At 41.5% G+C, this 26,547-nt stretch overlaps 4 protein-coding genes and 1 long non-coding RNA gene across 11 annotated transcripts in view; 3 read left to right on the top strand and 2 right to left on the bottom strand.

Moving 5' to 3' along the window:
- Nucleotides 1–962: 962 nt before the first annotated feature.
- On the top strand, nt 963–2,557 carry LOC147330717 (uncharacterized). The gene is made up of 5 exons (XM_086292465.1): nt 963–1,167; nt 1,242–1,477; nt 1,551–1,650; nt 1,726–1,775; nt 2,255–2,557. The coding sequence occupies exons 1-5, from the start codon at nt 1,074–1,076 to the stop codon at nt 2,474–2,476; spliced, it is 702 nt and encodes a 233-aa protein (XP_086148591.1). The 5' UTR covers nt 963–1,073; the 3' UTR covers nt 2,477–2,557.
- Nucleotides 2,558–3,207: 650 nt separating this feature from the next.
- LOC147330716 (transmembrane and coiled-coil domains protein 1-like) lies at nt 3,208–6,466 on the bottom strand. The gene is made up of 4 exons (XM_086292463.1): nt 6,049–6,466; nt 4,043–4,216; nt 3,835–3,970; nt 3,208–3,554 (listed from the first exon to the last, which is right to left on the bottom strand). The coding sequence occupies exons 1-4, from the start codon at nt 6,120–6,122 to the stop codon at nt 3,243–3,245; spliced, it is 696 nt and encodes a 231-aa protein (XP_086148589.1). The 5' UTR covers nt 6,123–6,466; the 3' UTR covers nt 3,208–3,242.
- Nucleotides 6,467–7,849: 1,383 nt separating this feature from the next.
- tmcc1b (transmembrane and coiled-coil domain family 1b) lies at nt 7,850–22,743 on the bottom strand. Of its 7 annotated transcripts, none has more exons than XM_086292459.1 (9): nt 22,648–22,743; nt 19,359–19,532; nt 16,815–16,858; nt 16,603–16,735; nt 13,999–14,776; nt 11,217–11,636; nt 9,512–9,996; nt 9,298–9,433; nt 7,850–9,216 (listed from the first exon to the last, which is right to left on the bottom strand). In XM_086292459.1, the coding sequence occupies exons 5-9, from the start codon at nt 14,596–14,598 to the stop codon at nt 8,902–8,904; spliced, it is 1,956 nt and encodes a 651-aa protein (XP_086148585.1). In that variant the 5' UTR covers nt 14,599–14,776; nt 16,603–16,735; nt 16,815–16,858; nt 19,359–19,532; nt 22,648–22,743; the 3' UTR covers nt 7,850–8,901. The 7 variants fall into 7 exon arrangements, with proteins under 7 accessions (XP_086148585.1, XP_086148586.1, XP_086148581.1 ...); XM_086292460.1 differs by having other exon boundaries at nt 16,603–16,671; XM_086292455.1 differs by lacking the exon at nt 16,603–16,735.
- Nucleotides 13,545–16,171, top strand: LOC147330715 (uncharacterized). Its single transcript, XR_015129104.1, has 3 exons — nt 13,545–13,697; nt 15,563–15,673; nt 15,769–16,171. It is a non-coding gene; the product is annotated as an uncharacterized LOC147330715 (long non-coding RNA).
- qrich1 (glutamine-rich 1) overlaps nt 21,660–26,547 on the top strand; it is a 20,048-nt gene continuing 15,160 nt past the window's right edge. The window contains exon 1 of the mRNA XM_086292447.1: nt 21,660–21,748. Coding sequence (XP_086148573.1) covers nt 21,739–21,748 — 10 coding nt within the window. The 5' untranslated portion in view covers nt 21,660–21,738. The remainder of the gene's footprint in view (nt 21,749–26,547) is intronic.

Here is a 26,547-nt window from a genome sequence, read left to right as displayed (position 1 = left end):
TTTCATTTAATCAATACTGAATTCTGACATTGTTTTTTAATCACTTTTGTGGCATTTCAACTCATATTAAAAGGCAAATTACTAACAATACTCAATACTTCAGAGTATTGTACTTCTGTATCTACAGCCAGGATAAATTGTGTAATGATGTTGAAATATATTATCCTTATTAAACTTCTTATTATTCATTTAACTCACGTTAAATACTTTTTAGAATATTTTATTTAGCTTGAAATTATGTCTGGGGAATTTTCTCCTACCTCTGTGATGTCCTGCCTCCATCCAGCCTAGACTGTAGCTTTGAACTGCTTATAGCTAAAGGAAAATTCTCTGTGTAATGCATTTGCACCAACTACAAAAGAAAATACAAAAACACAATGTGAATAAAGCACGTGAAATTTTAGAAACCTGTCAAAAACTAAAAATGATTAAATTCACATCTCAAAAGCTAATTTTGAGCATAACATTTAACCACCTAAAACAGTTTATTTTACTATTACAAATATCATCATAAAGAGGTGCAAAAGGTTGCATAAAGTGCCAAATACAGTCAGCAAAGATATGTATGTGATAAAGTGCGTTTCAGTCCCTGGGTAGGTTGTCTCTTGGTCATAAATCCGTGATTTTTAAATATTATTCCCAAAATCTCGATCAGCCAATTAAAGCATACGTCACTGTCGTCACACCGTCAAGTTTAATCAGTATTTAACATTGATCCGACATTTATTTAGGTCTGAGATTTCAGTCTCAGCCACAACGACGATTCAAATAAAAAGGCAGCGTTGTTTTAATGTCGCCTTGCTATCTGTGCATTTGAAGCACTGCTTGGGTGTTTTGACACCGGATGAGGTGACAGGATTCAGTGATAACACATGAAGTTGGATGAATCCGCGGTGGCTTTCAAATCCTAATTTACCACACCTGGTGCGATGCGGTTCACCTGGTCTCATTATACCGGAAACAACAGCATAAAAACGGAGACAGTTGCCAAATAAAAGGAGAGTACGCATATTTTAAGACTTTAGCTTGTCTGCCTTTATTGTGTCCTGTTTTTAAATTTAGCTTTTAGTGAAATGCCTCCCAAAAGGCCACCAGCATACTCCACTGAGCCGTCTGATTCATCCACAAGCGAGGCGTCGGTGGATGAGAAGCCGGAAAAGAAATCAGGTCTGTGCGCAAAAGGCGAAAATCTTTAAGATGGAACGAACTTTAAAAATTATATGTAAATTTACTCTGCGTAGATGCTGCGCCTCATCCATCCACGGCGATCATGGTGAAAGAAGCACTTCAAGCGTTGGACTCGCGCAAAGGGGTTTCATCCCAGGCGATACTGAAGTATATCACAGAAAAATATCCGTTGGTGGATTTGGCGAGACTGAAGACTTTAGTTCGCAAAAACCTGAAGAAGGGAGTGGAAAATGGGACGCTGGTGAAGCCTGGAAACTCCAGCGCGACAATGGCCACGAGGAGATTTAGGGTAAGAGGTTACATCTGCAGCTGGGTTCAAACGAAGAGTTCAAATGTCAATTACGGGTTTCGTCTTTATTAAGCTTGCACCGAAGACTAAACCAAAAGCCGAAAACGCAGAGCCCAGTGTGAAGAAGTCTCCAAAAGCAGCCAAGGATGGCGCCAAGAAGCCCGGGAAAGCGGGTATGAATGACCGTTAAACGTCGAGTGAGCAGTAATTTAAGCTGTTACTCGGTGTCAACTCGTCATTTCTTACAGGTGCCACAAAGAAGAAAGACGCTGCAAATGGACAAACAAAGTCCAAAGAGGTGAGCGGGCGCAAGTTTGGCTTTAGATGAGAAGTTGGGAAGTTGACTCTTCATGTATTTAAGAATGTGGATGAATCTCATGGTAATTTACATCTATATTCATGGTCAGAATGTTACTTTTGCAGAACTATAAATTTCAACAAAATGTACAGCCTCACTAGAGGAAAATCCAAAATTGCACAATAGACTTGAGCATTTATTTTAAGCCAGATGTAGCAAATTTGATGTATTTTATTTACATATGACTTGATTTGGAGTGTGTTTGATCATTTGTCAGATTCATCTTAAAGTGAATTTTCTGGCAATTGCGTTACAATTCAGGCTTTAAGGGGTTAATGGCTTGGTAAAGTGTCCTGAACATGTCAGTTTTCATAGGATCTCTTATTTGTCTGGTAAAGTAGTTTACATTCTCTCCAGTGTTCATAAAATTCTGGCATTCAATCTACTGCTGTCTCCTAAATTCCCCTTTTGCCTTTTAGGACTCAAAGCCTCCCAAAAAGTTGAAGGATGAAGAGGCTTCTACATCAAAGGTTGCTCCAGCGAAGAAGCCAAAGGCTAAAAAAGCTAAACCGACTGGGGATGGTGAGGAAACTGCTGACTCGACCAAGACTAAAGCAAAGAAAACAAAGGAGTCAAAGCCTGGAAAGGCCAAGGTTGCCAAAGCGGACAGTAAAGTGGCTTCTAAATCAAGCGGAAAATGAGGGACAAAGTCTGAAGATTGAACTTGTAATTCTAGACTGTTTTTATATCGTTTATCAAATAAATCTAAGTTTTTAGCTCGAGTGCATTTCAGTATATTCTAATTACCTTTAATTCTAGACTATACAATAACTAACCCCAAGCATTGCAAATGTATTGAATCTGGCACCTAATTTACTTCAGACCTTCTGCATTTGTGCTACTGAAGGTCTAACATGTCCTACAATGAAAGAAACCTGACCGATTTTTGCAATTGTGAGTTTATGACAGCAAGTCTATAATGCTGTGTAACCTGGTTTCAAAATAAAAAGTTGTTCATCTGCAAACATTCTGAACTTAACGTTCAGGTGGCAGCTTTTCTGAGTGAACCATATTTGCACAAGTCTCAGCAGACAATTGTGTAAACGAGCTGACCTAGTGGGCTCCTCACCAAACTGAGTCACTGTTTCTATAAATCGGTGCATGTCCCTGAATATGTTGACCATCCTCAGCTGTAGATTCGTGTCCAACATGTGCAACATTTTTGCACATGTTGAGGAGCGTGTCAGGCTACATTTCACTGTGTGTTATACTTGTATAACTATGCATGTGACAAATAACGAACCTTGAACCTGTAAACAAAGGATTCATTCCTGTTTAACTCGGACTTCACTGTATGGGCTATTGCTTTCTGTAGTAAGACACATGCACTAGATTTAAGTTTCCATACACTGCAGTAATAAAGATGACGGAGTGGTGTCTGCATTCATTTTATTTGTTTCCAAGATGTTAATTGCAGAAGGGTAAATGGTGATACTCTAAAATAACATCCCAGTGCCTCCACAGGAAAGACAAAAGGACCAGAAAAAGCAGTGTGCAAAGCATTAGAAGGGCTGTCTTGAAAAATGGGGCCACCCAGCTGCTCACTGTGGACATCAGCACCAAAAGCACAGTTATAAAGGCTAGCGATACATCAATTAGTTTTTCAAGTACTGTCTGTGCAGTGGTATTGGCCCATGTCTCTGGATGCCCTGCATCCTCTTCTTTCTGCTGCTGCTGCTCCAGCTTGAACTGGCGTCTCTCACAAGCCTCCAGCACCTCCTGCAGGCCAGAGACAGAACTGAAGTTTTCTACTGCCCAAGGAGAAGTACAGTTACAAAGTCAGTGCTAAAAAGATGCCAGGCCCTTATAGTGGTTAAAAAGGGCCTGGCATCTTTTTAGCCCTGTCAGAATCTGTTTTTGGAGTTTTTTCCTGAGGTGGAATAGTAAAGAGTAAATCTGGATTTTTTTTTTTTATTTTGTACAGAAAGGAAGAATCAGCACATCAGTTACATACTGGAACAACTTCTCTTGACATGGGAAAACATTATTTGAAACTTGCATAAAAATCTTGTGTTGCATCAGAAGACCGATCAGCACTCTTCTCCGCTGTGGCGGCTAACTCTTTTTTCATGTTCCAAACGTCATTCTGATACTGTTCTGTCAAGTCAATGAATCGCTCTTCTAGAGATTCCCTTCTGCAAAACACAACACTACATAAAAACAGCAGATGGTTTCAGCCTATACAGCTGTATAGAGTAATATAGTACCTGTTCTGTAGGTCTTTAAGGTCCTCAAAGAGCAAAGAGTAGTCTCGTTGGTGACTCGCATTTAAGTTTTTAAAGTGTTCTTCAAGTTGGCTGTGGCTTTCCTGAAGCTTACCGACGTACTTCAGTACATCATCAAAGGCCTCGCTGTGGTCACAGGTACACTGCCTTGAGCTACTGTATAAGATATTGAAAGAGACATTTTAGTCAGATTTTGCACCACAGTTGCTGAATAATTGGACTGAAAGAAGATGTAGAGGCCTCCTGTTTGTTACTAGCGGTATTTGGATAACAGCGTGCTTTCCAGATGACGGCTGTAACCTGAAAATTGGTCTGCCTCAAAGTGGGCCTCTGTGGGGTGACTACATATATAAGCATGCTTTTTCCACTTACAGTAAAAAGCAATGAGCAGTGTGTCCTTACTGATAAAATCTGTCTTTTACTGCTGTTTAAAATAATAAAACAATTTCTTAAAAAAAAAAAAAGTGAGATTAAATTAATTAAAGTCTTTAAATTCAATGGGTTTTTTTGCATTAGGACAAAAATTCATTTAAAACGATTTATAAGCACTCATTTTAGTGTGGTGTCTGCTTATAATCTATCTATGCTTTATTTAAAAAGTCCATTATGTCACTGTTAAGTTGTGCTGATAAAATGGGAACTAACCTATTACAAAAATGACTGAGAGAATAAAAATTCACCCAGAACTCCAAACCATCATCACAGTCGATCAGCATCACGCCAGGGCATGAGTAAATGTTGTATTAAATGTCATTTCTAGAGTGCATGAAACATCCAACAGTTGTAAATGTTAATATGCAATCACCAGCCATTTTATTAGGTACACTTTACTAGTAATGAGTTGGACCACTTTGGGCTAAATTCTTCATGGCATAGATTCAGCACAGTGTTGGAAACATTGTGTGAGGTTATCATGTCAACATGGACCAAAAACTCTGAGCAGTTTCAGCTGTATGTTTATGATGGGAATCTCAAGTTCCTAAATAACCTTTCTCCTCCATTCTGATGCACTGTTTGAACTTCAGGAGCACGACTTGAACATGTCAACATGCTTACATTGTTAAATTTGCTGCCATGTGATTGGCTGAGTAAATATTTGCTGTGACCCTAGTGTAAATCAGTATTCTCGAAGATATTTTTATTTATTACATTTCAAGAAACACCTGGGCTTATACAGACCACAGAGGATATGTTAGGGCCCTAGCTGGGCCTCCTGATACTGCCCTTGTGTGGGCGTGGTGTTTTTCTCCGCCTCCTCCTCTCTTGCTCCACCCCTCTGTCTCTCTCTTGCTCTTCTCTCTCCACAGGACACAGCTGCTGCTCATTGGACTCATTTACCACCTGGGCCCAGTCAGCAATCACCTCTCTGAGATCATATAAGCTGGGGATGAGCTGTGAGCAGGGGGGGGTGTTCTTGGTGTGGAGTTGTGGGAATAGTATAGCTGCTTTATGTGAGTAGTGTGGGCTGCTGCTAGTGATAGGGTGAGCTTGTGGGCCCCTGGAAGTGCCTCCTCCTGGTGTGGCGTTTTTGTTTGGTTGTTGTGTTCTTTGTTATTGCAACCTTTTTTCCTTTTTCCAAGTGTTATTGGTAAAACGGCGTTGCCGGCTCTTTATGTTAAGATTATCTATAAAGACTATTTTATTTACTGAAAACACCTCTGTTTTCCTTTCATTTGTTACTGGTCCCCTCACTCGCATGCCCAGACCCCTTCGGGGGGACGTAAAAGGATAGAAACAAAGTAACGATCCTATCACCCTAGTATCGATCCGATACCAGCGTTGGTATCGGTATTATCTGCCCGCCTCTCACCGGGAGCTTTCGTCCCTTAGGCTGCTGCTGCTGTACCCCGTGTGTGTGGCCTGCAGACTTACACCTAACACACAGTACACGGCGATAAAGATCCCTACCTCACACTTGAATGTAGTGAGAACATCATTTTTGATGACTGTGCAGTTCTTCCTGGTTATATTGGTCGCTTCATGCTCACCTGGCTTCAAGTGACATCGTTGAGTCGTAGTCGGGTGTCAGTGACCTCTCAGGCGTTGATATGTTGAGACACATTTGTCACCTTAAAAAAAAATAAATCCAACTACTTTGCATGTGTTAAAGTTTAGCGGAATCGAAGCGATAAATGTTGTAAACAGTAAAACGACGTTGGTGCCCAACGTTCATGTTGCGTAACAACATGTAAAACTGTCAGAAACAGAAACGTTCACGCTGATTCAGGTTTGTGAATGTCGTAAACGATCTGCTATCCGGTGTTTCAGGTTCAGTAAGTTTTCTGCAGTTAAATAAAATCTGTGGTAGTTCAATAAAAGAAGTTGTTTTTCTGGGTGTAGCTAAAGGTCTGAAGAAGGAGGCAGTTCCCAGCTCAATTTCACCTTCATCCGCGGGGAACAGAGAAAAAAGAAGTTTTTAAAACGACAGCAGATTTAATGGATTGTGTGGAGCATCTGTTGGCTTTGACGTTTTTTGTTTTTCTGTACACTCTCGACCCTTTTATGAGACGATGAGAAAGGTTAACATATAATTGTTGATATGATCTTCATTGCAAATATCTTAGCCAATCACATGGCAGCACCTCAGTGCATTTAGGCATGTAGACAGGCTCCATATGAGCTGCTGAAGCGCAAACTGACTTTGAACGTAGCATGATTGCATGTGCCAGAATTATTTCAGATACTGCTGATCTGCTGGGATTTTTCCAAACTACAGCAGCAGCAGACCACACCGGTGAGGAAACTAGAAACTGAGGCTACAACTCCACACAAAATGTGACAATAGAAGATTTAAAAATGTTGCCGGGTCTGATGAGTCTCAACTTCTGCTGCAACACTCAGATGATCAGGTCAGAATTGGTCTTAAACAACATGAAAGCATGGCTCTATTCTGCTTCGTATCTACGGGTCTGGGTGGGGATGGCGTAGTGGTGTAGGCAGGGGTGTCAAATGGGCCGGGGACACATCAGAGGCTCTAATCTGGCCTACAGGCCCACTTTGTAAAATGTGAAGAAAGGTATAGATTTTGGACTTTTAACTGCATTTTCACATTTTACATTTACTAGTGACAAACTTCCTCCATGGCCTCTCATACTACATCAATTTACCTAAGTAACAGATAAGCATTTAAATAACAGAACATTTCCTGCATTTTTCACTATCTAAAATAGAACTTTCTTTTTTTCTATAGAGGGTCTACAGAAAAAAAAACTTTTCATTACTGGGCAATAAGCTAACAGCTTTCTGTAATTTTACACATCTATGTGTTACAGTTTAAGCCCAGAGAGCCATGCTGACAGATTTCTTCCATTTATTACAGAATCTATTTTTTTTAGAAGAACTGAGATGTTCTGTCGAAGCTGCACTTCTGTTTTCTTCTTCTAAGATATGTGAATCATTCCATGTGTGGTTAAACTTCTTTACACTGGCAGGAGAATTTCACCGATCCAGCCTACAGAGGGTCAAACACAGCTCTACGTGGCCCACGATGTAAACAGAGTCTGACATCCCTGGTGCACGGGACATAGGGATAGCACACTGACAGCCCCCTTAGTGCAGGCTGATCACTGTTGCCTACCTGAGTAATGTTGCTGACCATGCCCATCTTCTCATGTCAAAAAGGTCAAATCACCTGAAACCAGTTTGTTGATCATGCCAGCGAGCAAAAGTTTTTGTGTTTTTTACCTTCGTATTATTTTGACTATAACCCTCTTTAATGTTAAAGGTGTATGACCCCATAAAACAGATTTTTATAGACAACCGAGGATGGAGAGAAGTTAGACTTTCAAGTTCAGTTTTTAAACAGCAAATTTATTTATCTTTAATTAAAAAATAAAAAACAAGAAAAACCCAACTAAAAGTATTACTATTTCATTGTCACTAATAGAAACAGTACGGAAGCACTGAGTCTTTGAGCACTTTAACTGCTCTTCAAGTATGTTAAATGAGTTCATAGATGATTCCTCTGCAGTGGAAAAACCACCAGGATAGTAGGGTCCGGTTTGCATGATTGCAACTCCAAGCACAAAATTTCATAATAGTAATATCCTGGCTGTGCCGTTACCAGTGTTACTGACTTCACACATCCAGTAAGAAACAAGAACCCACATGTGTCTGACCCAGAGCAATGTAGCTGATGTGCAAGCACCCCGTTCTTTAGAGTGTAGTGAGCAGAGAGAAGAAGTTTTGGTCATAAAAGCTGAAATCTGAAAAGAGAGCAAAGAGGGGAAAAAAAGCAGACGGAAAAAAAAATTGAATCACAAGACCAGAAAAAAAAAAGTACAAAAAAGAGAGCGTGGGCGACTATGACTGCAGAACACTGTAGGCTCATTACAGTTAAAAAGAACATAAAAATCCATCAATCGGCTGTATTAAAAATAGCAGTAACTCCAAAACAATACCACTTGAATCAGTTGAAAAGTAATAAAACTCTGAATAATATTTTCTTCTGTGGGGAAACAATGAAATGTTTTCCCACATGTAAACAAATTCACTCAGAAGAGAGAAATCAAGTGTGCAGTTCTCTCAGCCCGCTCCTTCAACTATGCCCCGTTCACCCTTTTACAGTATGCTCGTGCCACAATTGCACCAGATATAGAAAGTCCATATCAAACATCCAGCCTTTTCTCTCCGTATCCACTTTTATTCTCCTCGAAACGTATTTCATAGAGCAGTAAAGTGACAGACAGCTTTGTAATCCTCCTGTTTTGAGAAGCTGCTGGAAAAAGGAGGACTGCTGAGATTCATCTTCCCACATGGGCCAGTGTCATTCCTTTATTATCGCTTTCACACCTCCGGTCCCTTCATGTTTAAATTACTTAAATGCACCTTCTCCAGGCCGGTCATCTGGGGTGCAGAAGAAAGCGATGCATATACTCTGAAATGGCATCCCAGTGCCTCCAGAGGATGGCGAGGATAATTACAAGGAGCAATGTAGAAAGTGTGCGGCTGCGGGTTTTCATCAGGGGCACGACGCAGTTAGCCACTGTGGACACAAACACCAAAAGGACTGCCATCACAGCTAGCAGCACATTGATTAGTTTTCCAAGAAGAGTCCGCGCTGTGGCATTCTCCAAACCCTCCAGCTGCACCACCTGCTGTTGCTGCTGCTGCAGCTCCATTTTGGAAATGCGTGTCTGACAAGCCTCCAGCGCCTCCTGCAGGTGAGAGACAAAAGAGTCGGTGACAGAGCTCTAATAAGGAAGCACACGTGTTCTGTTCATCCAAGCGAGGCTTACCTGTATGTCTCTCGCTCGTTCATAAGACTGATAGGCGATCTTCTCCTCCATGCTCGCCAGTTCTTGTTTCAAGTTCAAAATTTCATTCTGGTGCAGTTCTGTCAAGTCATTCAGTTGTTCTTCTAAACGTTCACACCTGCAAAGCAGCACATTTCACAAAATGGTACAAGTCCTACATAAACAGACTATACTGCAGAGCACATGACAAATCTACCTGTATCGTTCCTCTTGCAGCCCTTCCATGATCATAGTGTAGTCCCGCTGATAGTGGGCTTTTAAATTTTCAAAGGACTCCTCGAGTCGACCTTGGTTTTCCCGAAGCTCTTGGATCTCGTGGAGTATAGCATCAAAGCCTGAGGCTTGTGCATGATCAAGCGTGTTGCCCTTAGAGCTGGGGGGGCCTCCTGGGGCACCAGGGGTGCTGTTTGCTCCTGCAGAACCAGAAGTAGCACTAGAGCAGTCATCATCACTGGGATACTTTGGGCTGGATGGTAAGGCCCCTGTTCCAAGTGCCCTTGCTCCCCCAGGACCAATGCCCTCATCTCCTTGGGTTTCATCGAGAGAGTCCTTCAGAGCTGCGATGTTATCAGCGCTGCCAAACTTGTTACGGATGATGTTAGCTATTTCTTTCGGCTTGGACACCACGGCTCCAGCTGCAGAATGAGTTGCTTGAGAGAAGCTGGAGAGGCCTCCTGTTACCTGTAGTGAAACAGGATCAAGTCAATACTCAAGAATGCTTTTGTGATATACTGTAAAAAAGCTCTGGCTACATTAAACACCAAGTGTATCGAGACAGTTTGCAGAGCGCACACACTTTTAATTGGCACATCTGCAGATCTGTGCATGACTGGGTCAATCACAAATTAAACAACATTTTGAACTTTTACTGGTATGTTTTCAAGTTGAGGTGAGAGGTGATAAACCCTATCCTAACTGACACTGGTTAGAAGATAAGAGTACACCTGAACAGTTCAGCAGTCCAGATAATCACAGATAAATCTGTGGATGTATTTTGAATTATCCATTAACCCATTAACCCATTAATTGGCTGTAACCAAGGAACCTCACACGACCACAGGGAGAATGCAGACTCCGCACAACAATTTAATAAAAAAATAAAAAATAAAAAAAAGTTAAAAAACGGAAGACTAGTCTATTTTTTTACTTCTGCACCTCTAATCTACGTGGCTGATTTGTACAACTGCACTGACACTTCCAATGGCATCATCAAAAATGGCTAAACCAGGTGAAGTGCTGCAGCAGATACTCAGCAAATGGTCGGTGAAGCCACAGATTAAGATTGTATGATGTTTGTTATCAAGTAAACTGAAGGAAAAAGGCCACAAATATGTTACTGCAACACTATCAGATGGAGAACTTGAGGATTGATTCCACCAGAAAAATAACTAGTCTGTTATTCATGTTTATGCATTTCAGTCTTAACATTGAGCATTGTCCTCCATGTGACCTGGGAGCTGCTCTGAGAAAATTCACAAAGGTTTAACATAAATAATTAGTATGGAAGGTAAATGGTAACCACTACCACTGTACTCCTCTATATCGAGTCACATATTTTATCAGTTATTCAACAGAGTTCTGCTTTTCAAGAAAGTCAACAGTGAGAACAACGACTGGCAGTATGTGCAGTAAGTATGCAGTATTTACATGCAGTGATGTATTTCAGGTAAATGCCACAGCACCTTGCAAGAGAGCAGAATGCAGAGGTTTGTCTTATTTGGTTGAGATAATATGAATTTTAGTGTTCTGTTGTCAGGGCACTTTTTTAAGGCATGAGTGCACTACAGGAGAACGACTTGGACAGGATGATTTCAAAGCTTTGGAGAGCTATGAAAAAAAATTACCTAAAAATTTAAATGACGCTTAAAAAAAAAAACAAAAAAACAAAAAAAAACACAGACCTTGGCTCCGACGTCCTTCAGGCCCTGATGCATGTCTCGGAAAACGTCTTTGGGCTGGCGAGGGATGCCGTTGTGCTCCACCTCTCGAAGCTTCCGGTGGTAGTGCTCAAGCTTCCTCTGCAGCTGCTGGATAGTCTGAGCCGACTTTTGGTTCTTCTTCTCGAACACCTGTTTGATGCGTGCACTCTGCTGTTTGTCAGCATTATTGGCGAGTTTCAGGTATTCGGCCACATTGTCGTCACGTGCAGTTTGTTCTATCTTGATTTGTTCTGTGAGCTTGAGGATCTTCTGCTGCAGTTGGGCAATGGCCTGCTTGGTACGCTGGGGGTCTGGGGTACTGTCAACCACGTCATATCCATCTGCGCCGTATGGGAGGGCATTGGGTGATATAGCAGGGCCCGATGCATCGTAACGATCAAGCTGTTCAAGAAAAGTGGAAAGAGGAAAGTATTTAACCACTTAAAATATAATCAAAACATTTAAATCACTGTGCCATAGTTAAAACTAACCTCCTCGTTTCATATAGTGTGCTAAACGGATGTGTTTTATCAGTTTAGTAAGTCCTGCACTGAAAGTGTAAAAGTATCAACTACTCCACAATTTGTATAAATGGCAACATCGTTTTTGATACATTTCTCTAATGTCTCTGGATCACACCATTTGTGTCCAATTCAAAATGACAAACTGCTCTTGCTGGGCCAATTTTGTAGTTTTAATCATCCTATAAACGCTGAGTAACCTGTGAATCGCTCCTTTTAAACTTAAGGTTTAATTTGCAAAGATTTTTTTAGGCCAAAAACTGGCAACACTAATCAGCACTAACTGAAGGTATACAAATGACTATTTTCACCTACTCATGCACACACGTTTGCACCCTTCAGAGTGATCTGTAACTACATATTCACAACAGCAGAGGGCACCTGTCAACAAAATTCCACCTTAACTGTCACTGCCCAGCTCCAAATCCAGAAGGTACAAGTACAATAAAATAGGTAAACAGAAGGAAAGAAAAATCATTCAAAAGGCAGCAAGTCAACTAATTTTTGTGGTGCTGCTTTGACAGCAATTTAAATGTTCCCCCTGTGACGTGCTTTAGTTACAAAGTCCAGGACAAGTAACCCGACTCCACAAACGAACACCCTCACCCTGAGGCCGCGGGAGAGAGAAACATTAAATCTGAAACAGAAAATCAACAAACACGAGAGCCAACACCCATGACTGAAAACACGACTGCAGCCAACTAAATGACGTAAACCCAAAAAGGTGATGCAAGGTTATGCTATCTAATAACCTGCAAAACAGGAAGACTACTTCAAATTCCAACTGCAGGGTTGAATATACTTGAAACGACAAGGGTGAGTCGTAGAGCAGCTACATAATAATGTAACATCTTCTACAAAGCTCGTGTTTTATGTGTGATTGTGACCCTATTCCTATAATCACAATAATCTTCTGTAACAGCATAAATAAAGTTTTTATATTCAGAAATCATGAAATTTTCCTCCTACATGATTTCTGAATCAGTGATCCTGACTGGTGTCGGTTTGTATCCGGCTAAAAAAAAAAAACCACATTCAACACACCTGCCGACTATAAAGGTAAAGGACTGCAAGGCTGATGGATGTGATGTTTGACCACATGCAAAAACTAGCTTTAAATTTACAATTTGTTTATATAAACTTGTGCATCTCAAACTGAAAACTCATCCATTAACCTGAATTTGTGCTTCATTTTTAATGTCTACTTCTTCTAAAAGTAAACAACAAAGAGATTGAGAGACTTTTTTTACTGTCAGCCATAAGCAGACTTTAGCTGAGAGCTGCTGATTACAAGTTCAGCATCATTAACCACATTCCAAGTGTATCACCTATTTAGAGACGTGCTAATACCCCCCACCATCGCTTCTTATTTCTGAGGTTGTTTTGGGGGGTTTTGCCGAATAATCAATTTAAGAGAGTTTCCTGCCATTGTGAGGTCATGCAGTCTTTCATAACTGTACTTAAATGTCAAACAAACAAGTTTTGAGTTTGTTTAGCCCTGCAAGCCCGCTCTGACCTGAAGTACACTCGGACAGCAAAAGCTAAATTTAGAAAGGCTTAAAGCACATAGTGACCAAACACTCAAAGGCAATCTCTGACCTTCCACCGCTGACAGCTCATCTCCCCATTCAGCAGCTCATCCCTGCGCATCTAAAGCATTAATGGCCTCTTAACAAGTTTGTCCAACTCATTTAGTTTTGACATTCCTGCACACAAATTAGTGCGCGAGTCAGTTTGTGTTTATTTTTAAAATGTAACCGTTTATTTTTAAATAAGCCAAACAAATTAATCCTGAGTGCAAAGCCTTAGTATTGCACCTTGATTCTGAAGGTTTAGACCTCATCTCTATATACAGTATAATGATGTCAGGATTTGCAGTGAGAGTTGTACTTCACATCCTGTGCTTTCACAGTACACTGCACATATTTGTATGTGGTTAGAGGTGAGTGTCATTCTGACTTCTGGAACTACAGTTTCCATCCGTGAATCAGGAAATGTCTCATTTTCAAATTAGAAACTAAGTATAAGTAAAGACTCTGGTTCTATTTTTGTCTTTCGACATTACAGTTTGTAAAACAAGCATTTTGACAAGTAATACTACATTAACTGGAGGCAGATCCTGAACCAGCTATAACACACTATTACTGACATTAAACACTTTTATTTACTGGCAAGTTTCAGTTCAGACTTTTTAGGGCAAACACGCCAGATTTTACAACAAGAATCAAAACTAAGACTCTCACCTTGTCGGGCTCTTCAGTGGAGTGGTAACCAGAGGTCAGCAGCATGTCAGCCAAGGCTGGGCTGCTGGGTGTGTCTGTGGTCGAAGAGGAGCGTGGGCGTCCAGCCTGCAACAGGGCTTCATGGGTGCTGCGCCGGTGGATCTGTGGGCTACCTTTCTGGGGAGGGTCCCCAGTGCCGCCCGCCTTGCTGCGGCGGCTCTGCAGGCTGGTGCCTCGCTTTATCATTGGTGGACCTCGGATCTGCTGCAGGACACGGCTCAGAGCTGCAGGAGGGGCGGAAGTGGCAGGGGTGTCAGAATCCAAAGGGAGGGCCGAGGAGGCGGGGGTGTCCCCTACTTCTGACCCTACGTCAGCGGGTTCGGAGGGAGGGGCGCTTGCGCAGGACGAGGCGGAGTCATGCGGGGAAACGGAGGAGCGTCGGCGCTGTGGCTGGAAGAATTGCTTCAGGCCATGGCCCAACGCTCCCATGTTCTCCAGGGCATTATGGGTGATTTTGGACAAGCCGTGCTCTGACTCCGACGCCCTCCTGCCGAGCTCTGGCTCCGCTCGCCCTCCTGCGTCCGGCTCCTCTGGACTCTGCTCACTACTACCCTGATCCATCTGAGACCTCCAGTTTCACAGTGAGGGTCCTGCTCGGGGTGTGAAGGAGACTAGCTACGCCCCGTCGACACCCCGCCCTCTGAGAGGCAGGTTGAAAGCAGGGAAGCAGAGGGGATGGCGCTCAGTTGGGCCTTTTGAGTGGGCATGCATCTGTGGCTTGGCTCAATGTCATGCTTGTCTACCACAAAAGGAAAATAAAATGTATTATGACATGCAGCAGTGAGTGAGGAACATAATAAGCAGCAGAAGAATAGGAAACAATACTAAGCAACAAAAACCTGGGTTGGCACAGACATGACCTTTTTTTTTGCAGTCAACATGATTCTTAGTTAACTTTTGTTCACAATCTGGATAAAGACATAGGTACCCATTTCGGTTCGTGCTGGGCAGATGTACTGGACGTGCTGGTATACCAGTCGTAATTTTTAGCGTGATATTAATTTTTTTAAATGCCACTGTTTCAGTAAAAAGACAAAACACCCACTGTGGCTCATCAAGGGGTTTAAATGTGTTATAATATTCAGACGGGACCTGTGGTGACTGAGCAGCCTTCCTCCTCACAGTTATTATCAATGAGGCACTTGTTCTCGTTGTCCAAAAACACAGACATGCGTGTTAATCTATCGTGTTATTCTTATTTGGTGAGATGGCAAATACAGCAAATGGTTCAAAACACCGAACAACTGAATAATTAAAACTTATATTTATTGTTCTTGTATTTGTTCATCATTTTGAGATCTGCAACTAAACTTCATATATATAATTTGCAAGAATTTGTGTTATAAAACTAATTCCCAAATGCTATTTACATTTAGATGCTGGTGCACTAGGTAGTGTCATCTAGATTGGTTAACACATCCTGGATGCTATGATTATTCAATTAAGATTTGATGTAAAAAGCCATATAAGGCAAATATTATTAACCTACAACTAAAGCTACGTTTCCCTGCTTCCTTGTCAAAAGGGTTCGTCACAGCAGGCAGCGCCGCATGTTTAATTTGGCACAGCTTTACACCGTTTGCCCTTCCTGACTCAACCAAAAAAGGAATTTGTGTCTCCAGCTGGAATTGAACAGGTGACCTTTTGTGAATGTGAATGTGTAAACCACTACATTGTGATTAATAATCTGCAACTAATCTGTGAATCATTTACTATTTCTCACATTAACAGCTGAATGGAATGTAATTACAGCTAACCAGGTAGAATAACAGTGTGTGATAGCTGCAAGGGCAATCTGCCACTGGTCAGAGGACGAGAAAATACTAAACTGGAGACGCATCAAAGTAACTTGTGACCAAGAGAGACTGTGAATGTTCTATTTGGATATTTGGTGTTTTAAAAATAAAATTGACAAGTTTGCTGGAATTTGTGCTCATGCAGCTCCTCTGTGTTCAGTAAGGCAAAGCAAACTTGTTATTCGAGGGCTTTTCCTGATGACAGCAGAGCATGTGCCACAAAACTTGGAAGAGTAAGTTTGAATGGAGGCTGTGGCAAAGCTGCACATAACTACACTTCCATGGAAACATTAATGCAACACAAAGGGACATTATATGTAACCTAAAAGCACAATCAGCACCCTGTTAAGGATCAACTTTGTTTAAGTATTTTATTTTTGCAAAGAGATCCTAAAAGTAGATTACTCACATGATATGTAAGGGAAAAAAAACACCAGAATCACCACCAGAAAGCTATACTGCGTGTTTCGTGTCATGACTGTGTCAACCCAGAAAAGCAAAAACATAAAATCTACGAAATAAACAAGTACAGTTTCTGAAATGCTCATATCTGATATACTGCACATGTGCAGATAGTGTCCATTCTTTATTTTTGCCCTTATGTATAAAATCATTGAATTATTACATTTCAGAAAGTGTTCCTTACAGAACTAAATAATCAACGTAACTGAGAATGTTCAGATGCTAACAAAGAGACCACAACAAACTAAACGTAAAATAAACATAAATGAAGATCTAAATGGAGAGTGACTACAATCTATTTCTCAACTGAGTAAGGTGCTCCACGATCCACAGCGGCCTCCCCACTTTGCTTCTCATTTCATGAGAAGGCTACATCCTGTAATATAGAGGGCCACTCCAAGTGCTCGGCTTTTAAATGTCAGTTTGTGCTGAACACAGCTCTTTGGGTTTATCAACATGAAACGACAGAGTGAGGATGAGAGCAATAGAGAAGGTTAGATAGTTTGTAAGAGAGCTTACCATCAGCCCAGCCTCTCCTCTTCTGACTCACAAATCAGGACTGGCTAAATGAAGCAGAAGCGCAGACAAAATAAAAAACATAAATTACAATATTCAAATAACAGGAAAAAGAGAAAAACAGAGCTGAACAAAAGCCACTCAGTCACTAATGAGTGGAATGATGGATATGTAAACCAGCACTGCAATAAACAACTTATCAGCATCCAACATGTTGCCCACCGGAAAGCGTCAACAGCCTAGTGGACCTTTGGTTAAAACCTTTAGTCCCTGACACTAAGTTTATGTTTAATACGCATTGTTACTGTTGAATAACAACTACTAGATATACACTACAACAGCAAGACAAGACAACAGCTCATGAATATGAAAACATGAACGCAGCTTAGAACTGCTCCAAGGAGCTGTCACTGCACAGCTCATCTGCAACACATACGAGACGGGAGGATGTAAGCCTGAGAGATTCCTACTTAAACACTTTTCAAATCATTTGTCCTACAAGCTCCAAACCAAACAGCAGAGTTAGCGCTACACAGTCTTCTTTGTTTGAATTCATGGGCATGTTTTGACAATAATTAAACTCAATTATTTTTAAGTACAATTTTCAAGCATGCTGATTTCTTATATCACTAACAGGCAATTTAACTGGTCTCAAGCCGTGCTTCTGCATGCTTCAAGTATGTGAGATCGCGCCTGTCCCTAATCAGAGTGCTTATGGACAGCAGAGGATTACCAATTAGAGGGTTTGATGTTTTCTAAATCAAATATTCACTTGCTACGTTACACCTTTAATACATCTTTCAAAGCATGATAACCAAGGGAACATTACAGTCGACGCTGCATGTCACTAAGGCTGTGATGCGGTTTATTTTGCAGCAGTAACTTTATGATGAGCCGTCAGACAGTCTGTTTTGCGAGACACAATGTACCGTCTGTTTCATCGAGCCATAAAGAAAACATCCAAGGCTTAAAGTGATTGAGGACGAGCTACTTTGCAGACAAACAGAAAAATGATCCTTTGAGTCAGCACAGCTATGTATGTATCATTTAACAAGTCAGCAGAGCAAACCGGCCCAGAAAACCCTTTGAAATGCTCCATTAGTGACACTGTGACTCACTGCATGCTAGTCCAGCTTTTAGACCTGCAGCATCTGAGAAGAAAGCTCATTGTTCAAGAGTAGGTGGTGGTGAACAGTTCAGTAACGAAAGGAAGCTCCTTAACCGCTTCTTGCAGAAACAACACATTAAAACGCTGCTATTTAGTTTTAAACCAGTATCTTGGTTCACTCCTGTTGTTGCTCTTGGTTTTCGTATCTGCTGCTTCAGTTCAGAGGAGCTACCTGCTCATAGAGGTATTGAATACTATATTTATCTAAATAACAACATATCCAACAGATTAAAGCATAAATTTCATCTGATATGAGAAACAGAAGCTCTTTGACCACACATTATTACTCTGAATCGCTTACAAGACTCGTGTGAAGACAAATATTCGACACAGATATGTGACAACGTCCTACATCTACAATAAAAGTACAAAGGCATCTGAGTCCTCCAGGCTGAGGGCAAAGTGTTCTCTTTGAAGTGGGTCAGCCAACATTCGCCCATCACTCTGTGTACATACAGTGCTGCATGGGCACATCATCTACATGAGGTACGTTTTCACTGCAGGAACAAGCGGCAGGCACGAGGCAGCTCGAGGATGAATGAAACCACAACAGAGGGAACATCGTTCCACTTCTCCTAAATTAGCGTTTTTCAGGAAAGAAAAGGTGGTTAATTGACTTTAGAGAGTTTAAACCAATGCTGCTATGATTCATTTTTTAACCACTGAAACCAGCTGTTGTTGTTTCAACCAGTTGTTGTTTCAAGGTGCCCTGAAACGACCCACAAGTTCCTACACCAGAAATATGCAAGCAGCGTTCCTGTTTGGAGCATGTCAGCAAGTCCTTTTGGAGCTGTGTCTTACTAGTATAAAAGACACATCTCCTGGATGCACTGGTACGCATCTTCAGTGATGTATCCTGGGGTCATCAGGTGTTTCGGGTCTCACAACATCATACCCAGCCGGGGGTGATCAGGCCCCGACTTGCGGTACGTAGCTACCCACGGATCAGCCCTCTTGATCCACAGCTACCTTGTGGCTTTCTCTGCCGCTTCACTCACAGCCTGGATGGCCCTCTTCTTGGCTGCCCCAGCCACGCCCAGCCGGCCTAGGACTTTGCAGAGTGATCGTCTGGCAAACCCCTACAACCCACTTCTATGGGCTCATAGAAAGTCTTCCAAGCCGTCGTTTCCTTTCATTGGCCTCCTCAATCCACTCTTCCCAGGGCACTGTGAGTTCCAGCATGATCAGCTGTTTTGAGGCCTCAGAAATACTCTTGAATACTCTTATTCACACTCATTACCATAAACTAGGTTGAATGCATTAGTTTATTCCTTAATTTAACTGGGGATAGAGATAGATAAGTGAAAAGATCCAACAATGTCAATCCTGACAAAAAGGGCATTCATTGCAGCAGGAGTGTACTTGGTGATAAGACATACCTTCAAATGTGGTCATGTGCAATAGATCTATTCTATTGCCACAGAAAAAGACTCAGTAATCCAGGCAAGTATCCAGCACTGCTTCCTCTGGGTACGTTTTTCCAAATTAAAACTGGCAGAAGAGCTGTCAAACTTCAGTCAACTGTTTCCGTGGACATTTAGAAAGATCACATGCTGCAAAGAAAAAGAAGAACAAGAAAAACAAGCATTAAAAAGAGATGCAAAAGTGTGTACTAATGTGCGGTAATAATCAAGCAGTTACATAATCTGTATTATTAAGACCACAAGCAGCCATCCTCCTGCACTAAAAGTAGAGTCAATATTTGGCACCAATAATTAATTCTAACAATCTTATAAAGCAAAGCTGTAATAGGGTGTTCTTGCAGTGCTGCTGAAATTGATGTATGAGGATTTAAATTAAAAACCACAAGGATTGCCCCTAACAGCACACACAACAAACCAAGGCCATTTAATATCCGATATTCAATCCACAACAAATGGTTACAGCCATCCCCCCTATGTCAGGAAGCTCATACAACTCGTTGGATGGCGGAATGAAAACATGTAGTTTAATTTTGTAGAGCGCAGGGCCCCCGCCCCCCTGAGGACTTTTAGCTTAATTAACTGTGTAATGTTAATTAATAGTGCTGCATAGCCCAGAGGGATTATGTGCTGGACAGGTTTACGGAGGCAAATCTACAATAAAATAATGCGACACTGACACAGATGTAAACATCGCTGTCTGTAAGAATAATCTGCCACAATCAAAGCACAAGGAGTGAAAAGGATCTGTGCCTACTAATAAAAAAAAGTCTCCTTTAAATATACTACAGCACCAAAATGATCCTGTCAAGACAAAAAGGCTCAGCTAAATGTATTTATAGCACTGACACTTACTTCAGTTCGCTTCAATGAAGTTAAGAGAGTTAAATCAAACTGTACTGTGCTAATGTTTTTTTCATTTTCTCAACCAGAGAGGTGGTTGAGTACGTTTAAGCTCTACCATGAATTAATGATGGTCCCGGCATGTTTCTGTTGTTTTTGTTCGTGTTACTGTTATTGATTGATTCATATCACCTGAACAACTCCTCTCTGCACTCATTCTTTGTGAAATAAAGGACGGTAGGAAAAGAAAACACCCTGACAAAACCACGTAAGCCGCCCGTCGTTTACCCATCACCACACAGCCCCGGCTAGGTAATTACATTACTCGAGGGGTTACAGGTGCATTCGGTGTCATTACATGTGACGTAACTGTAGTAACGCCTGTACTTAAAAATTGAAAAGGAGATGCTGTGATAAACTAAATTATGTATGTACATACTTGTCTGTATGAGTGCCGTTATTGAGTTACTGCAAATAGTCCGAGCCCAGCGGTTTAACATTAGCCAGAGATAAGAAGAGGATGGAATTAGCAGCTCGCTAGCTTATATTCGTGGGTCCGGGCTTTAAAAAAACTACTGTTGGACATTTTCACAAAACAATCGTGAAATCTACGGCTTTACTTCAGAGTGGTACAAACCCTTGTGCCAGCTAAAGTCAGAAAACATCGCTTTCCCCGAATTGAAGGCTTGGCTTCTCCACTGGTGGCTAACCGGGCAAGCTAACGTAAAGGAGCCGGAGGGCGTTTATTTCACTCCACGGTGCACACCGGTGTTGGTGTTAAGCGGAGCGAGGTCATGCTTAAAATTCATGATAACAGCACATATCGCAGTGTCAAACCCCTGCCCACATCACACCGGAGCTCACGTGAAGCTCTTTAAAATGCAGTCAATGTTTTACAACCTACATACAGAAGCCGAAACTCTTTAAAGCCAGTTTGTGTTGTTTTTGTGTTGTCAGGAGACCTGATTGATTTAACAGTGTGTGTATCCTGCAAAGAACAGAGTGTAGGCTAGCATCACCTCTCACTGCTGCCACGCCTTGTAATGTGGCTTCATATTAAAGTTCACCCAACATCCCTGATTTGAATGTATAAACCAGAAGATGACCGCTGTGTAAGGTGACAGGTGTTTATGACAGGCTCTCCAGTGATAGCAGCAGTTCTGCAGGAGTTCCCCGTTTTCAACAAAACAAAGCGTTAATACACATTTAGTAGCTGTTTATTACACTACATGGCTATTAATGTCATTATTACAGGTTATTCTAGAAGAGCCTCGTCATACACTTACACCCACAAACACAAACTGAAACACAACTTCTTCCCAGAAGCTGTAGCACTGCTGAACTCTGTCACTAACTTATGCATATCTATATCTTGTAAACTTTCCCTTTCACTTGCTGCTATCCTTCTGTCTCAGATCACCCGTGACGTTCATCTCCACCCTGCCTGCACACGTCTTCTTTATCTGTCTTGTGCACTTTCAGGTGCTTTGGATGGATGACCTCAGGTATTTACATTAACACCTTCACTATCTCTACTCCTTGCATGCACCATGTATAGCTATAATTTCATTATGCTTGCATAATGACAATGAAACCTTATGCAGTCATACCCAAACAACAAATAGGCTACCAAGATACTGAGTCATGAACACTGGAAACTCTCCTGCCATATGAAATGTAACCATCAAAATCCATAATAGCAGAAATAAACTGACAGCATCAGCACCGGAGAGGGGGAGGCGGGGACGGTCCCGACAGGTGTGAAAATCTCGAACACGTTTACATTGGAGGTATTGGGTGGCCATCTGTCACCTACTCCCACCAGGCTTTCTTAATCACACCTTCTTGTATTTCATGGTGGCGTATTTAGTCCTCGCAGAGCAGCTTTGCGTTAGCTAATACTCTTTGTACCAGGGCTTGATGGACAAAATCCTTTAGTTTTAGCTCAATGTTATATTCCTCGAATATCCCGACTGTTAAAAAAACATATACATATATCGTCACTGAATCCAGCTGGGTGTTGTCCCCAAAGTTGAACCCTGACGAGTTACAACATGAGCAATCAGTTCGCTTTTCGTGAGCACACACACATGTAAATACACTCCACATCGCCCACCCTGAACACCCTGGCTGGTAAATCAGGCGCTTATTCGCCGCCTGACCACTCGCAGCTGTCAGTTAGCAGCAGGCTGGCTAGGCTCTCAAAGCTAACCAACATCGCTTCAGCCATGGTTAGCTACAGGCAGCAAACAGGCTCATCGCCAGGCGGCAGCGGCAACCGGATAATTAACCCACCGGCCCTGGAGTGCCTGCACGGCGGGCGACAGCACGAGGAAACACGTTTCATTCATACGAGGCTTCTCACATTTAAAAAAAAATGTGTGTTTTGCGGGTATCAACTTACATGAGCGCTCAGAGGATTGTGTTGATGACCGTTCATTTCTCCCGATGGTGGACACTCCCACGGTGACGTCAAATAGCGTGCTCGACGTCAGAGCAGTGCCGAGCTCTCGCCCATCCTTTGCGCGTGTGATCCACGCAGGTGAGCAGGTTGACTGCTGGGTCACACGTCCCTGACCTTGCACTGTTCAAGTAAATGTTTTCAGGCGTGGCTGCAGATATTTTCTCTTAAATTTAACTCAGTATTTTGTTTGGGAATGTTAGGGTCTGTATTTGTACCCTGAATATAAACGTAACACAAAACAGTATAGAAACCTGGTCGATTATGTATCTGTTCTAACAATGCTTCTTTTTTGGGGGGGAATAAATCTTACATCATTGAAAAAAAAACTGTTTATATCCCTTTAAATGGAGCCAAATTTGTAAGGCAAATACATTTGTGGTTAGAGCAGCAGAGTTGAGTCTGTGGGTTGCATGAAAAGTTTGTCAAAACGTCTCTCCCAGTGCCAAACAGCTTGGAAATGTGTGATTGCCACTGATCGCAGATCAATTACCTCTCTCTCTCTGCATCTTCTCCATACTTTGACCCTACGATCTAATTGCTAGGCCGACTCTGGGCTCAACGCTGAACATAATGTTCACCCACATGTTCAGGTACAGCGCACATGTTGCCAACAACCAGTCCTGATAAAGACCAGAAGCTCAAAACATTAAGCTGTTTGATTCTGGCACAGACGTTTTCGGCCAGTTTTTCATGGATGCAACCAACATACTCAAGTCTGCTGCACAACTCACAAATGCATTTTCCTTACAGATGTGTCACCATGTCAGGTAAAATAAACAGGTTTTCCAGTGGCATAAGTTTTATTGCCAAGAAGCATTCTTCTCAAAGAAAGACCAAACACATATTTCCTTACTTTTGTGCTAAATATATGTAAATGTGACTGGTTAATGACAACATAGATGCAGAATTTCAGTTTTGGGTTTATCAATCAGTTGAACTAGAAGATAAATTTAAGATTATTCTGTTATCAAACAACATTCATCTTGAGAAAGAAACCATGCAAGTTAAGTTTACAGGAATATCTCCACATCAAAGGAGACAGATGAGGTGGTTAAAACACTCAGGTACCTCCTAATTAAGGCGTCTTGTGTATATCCTACTGTGAGGGCACCTAGAGGCAGATCCAAGAAACGGTGGAGGGATTAAGTCACTCAGGTGGCTTGAGAATATTATGGGGTCCCACTAGAAGAGCTAGAGGACGTGGCTAGGGAGAGAGAGGTCTGGGTATCTCTGCTAAGGTTGCTGTCCCCCTGACAGGCTCTGAGGTAATTAAGTTTTATTTATAAATCACTAATTCACAGCAACAGCTGTCTGAAGGTGCTTTATATTGTAAGGTACAGATTCTATTGTTCGGAGAAAACCCCAAGAATCAGACGATCTCTAAGAGCTACCTCTTTGCAAGAGTGGGAAGGAAAAACGTTCTTTTACCAAGACATAACCTCTGGCAGGGGAGCGGCAGCCAGTTGGGGAGTGAGGGGAAAGAGAAAAGAATAAAGGAGAACAAAGTGAGACAAGGGCCAAAACATACTACAGGAGACAAAAGAAATACAGTTTAATGTCACGCAGTAGTGGTGTATAAACACAGGCTGGTGTAGAGAGGTGAGAGTGGAGTGGAGAAGAAGTGTTCAGAGTGTCATAAGAGGTCTCACAGCAGCCTAAACCTATTGTAGCAATTGTTCAGGGTCATCTGATCCTAAATGGTTTATCGAAAAGAAACGTTTAAACCTAATCTTAAAAGTAAAGGTTGTGTCTGTGTTTCAAATTCAAACTAAGAGCTGGTTAGAAGGGAGACGGGCCTGATAGCTGAAGGCTTTGCGTTGAATTCTACTTTTAAAAACAGGCCTGCAGCCTGAGAGCAGTTTCTGTTGGGATTATGTTTCTATGAATGTACCCTGAATGTGAGGGTAAAGATTTTAAATTCAGCTCTGGATTTAACAGGAGTCAGTGAAGAGAAGCCAATATTGGGTCAATATTGTGTCTCTTTCTATCCCTTGTTAGTACTTTCTCTGCATTATTTTGGATTAACTGAAGGTTTTTCAGGTAGCTTGTAGAACATGTTTTTAATTTTAGTGATGCTGCTAAACTAATAGCTAATACTAATAACTTTAGTGAATCTCTGTTTCTGCATCTCATACCATCATCAGGTGAATGTTTGATTTGATATGATAAGAGCACTGTGTTACTGTCGCAGATATTAGGACAGCCAGGCGTGTTTATTAGTTATTAATATTAAGACCAAGCGAAAAGACGCCATATATGAGTATAATTGTTATTTGTTGTAATTTGTTTTAATTGTACGTTTAACAATTAAAAAGCATCTTGTAGTGACAGGTCTTCGTGACTAATTGTGATTTTATATTTTATTTTATGGAAAGTTAGATGTGGTTTGCAGTGCTCAACTAGAGTGACTTTTGTGACAATTCTGTTGCTATAATTAAAAAATAAATAAAAACAACAAATACAATAATTTTCTTACAGACTGAATAATAAAATAAAATAAGTTACTGGCAGATTGGCAGCTGTATGCTATTAAGTTAATGTAAAAAGTATTTACAGTAATTTTACTGCAACTTAAACTACAGCAACATAGTTACTGAAAATAATTTACTGTCATCCAGTTGCCAGTGAGTTAATGTAAAATGTACAGCAACCTGTTCACAGCGTACAGATGAAAGAAAGCAATCCTGCATAAATGTACACATTAAGGAATGCCAAAGGATAGGTGATGGACTGACTGAAAAACACGACAAAACAGTTGAGTATGAGTGTTTTAAACAAATTCAGTCAATGATTGTGTATCCAGTTTTGGCCTCCGATGATAAAGGAAAGGGCAAAGAGGAAACACGGCAGACAGGCTGAAATTCTCTGAGCTGATGGAGCTGTGCTGGTAAGAGGTGTGGCTGAAGGATCAGGAAATACTGGCATGGCAGCCTCACGAGGAACATAATGTCATTACTTGTAAGGGTGTGGATGATAAAATGTTTGAGTCAAAGGCTTCTGAGCGGTGGCAACACTGTTGTTGACATAGTAACAGCAGTATGTTGATGGACACACCACAGGCATCTGGTTAGTCTGAGTGTTCGGGTATTGTGGTGTGGGCTTCTGGATTTACAGGTTTAAGATGCTCGGCAGTTTGAGTTTGATCCTTTGGAGATACGAGCAGTTTGTTAGGGAATGGCAGAAAAGTATATTGAGAAAATACTAGAAACAGGCAAGTGGGGAACTTATTGGACTTGTGATCATTTGTGGCCACAGGTATGGTTACAAAAACCACAGTCATGGAGGAGGGGCAAGAGGGTGAGATGGGGTTGTGGGATGGAAAATTCCAGGTCTCACAGGGAATTGTGAGAACAGAGGAAATGGATATTGTGGATACTATGGAGAGGCAGTTCACGTCTGGGAAACAAGACATGAGGCCTAAATGAGAATTCAGGGTAGGGAAGTGCAGGCACTTCTTAGTTTACAAAGCTTGCAACGGTACCTGAGGGAAGCTACGGATGTAGTAGGGAATACCATAAACATGTGTGATAAGTGTGGGAACTACGTATTGTGGAAACACTGGGAACTGAGGGTACTGAGTCTGCCGCAGGACCTGACCACTTTCACCAGGAGGTGCGATTGGTGTTGTAGTAGGGTTAATGTTGGGTAGCAAAAGGCAAGTAACCAAAAACTCACCATCCGCTCATAAAGGAAGGAGTGAATATTCTTTATCCTGCAAGGAAATAAACTGAGTAAATGTTTGTTTACAATGTTTGACCACAAGAGGGCCCATCACACCTTGATCTGTGAGCACATGCATCAATTAGAAGGTGCAGTAAATGTCAACTGTTCAGAAAACTG

The sequence above is a fragment of the Aulonocara sp. 'chitande type north' Nkhata Bay genome, linkage group LG5 (assembly GCF_057382095.1).
Source record: "Aulonocara sp. 'chitande type north' Nkhata Bay isolate Kocher_YH1m ecotype deep benthic linkage group LG5, A_spYH_male_GT1.1, whole genome shotgun sequence".
NCBI classification, from domain to species: domain Eukaryota; kingdom Metazoa; phylum Chordata; class Actinopteri; order Cichliformes; family Cichlidae; genus Aulonocara; species Aulonocara sp. 'chitande type north' Nkhata Bay.
The sequence above is the reverse complement of the archived record's forward strand: the minus strand, read 5'-3'. Positions and strand labels throughout refer to the sequence as shown.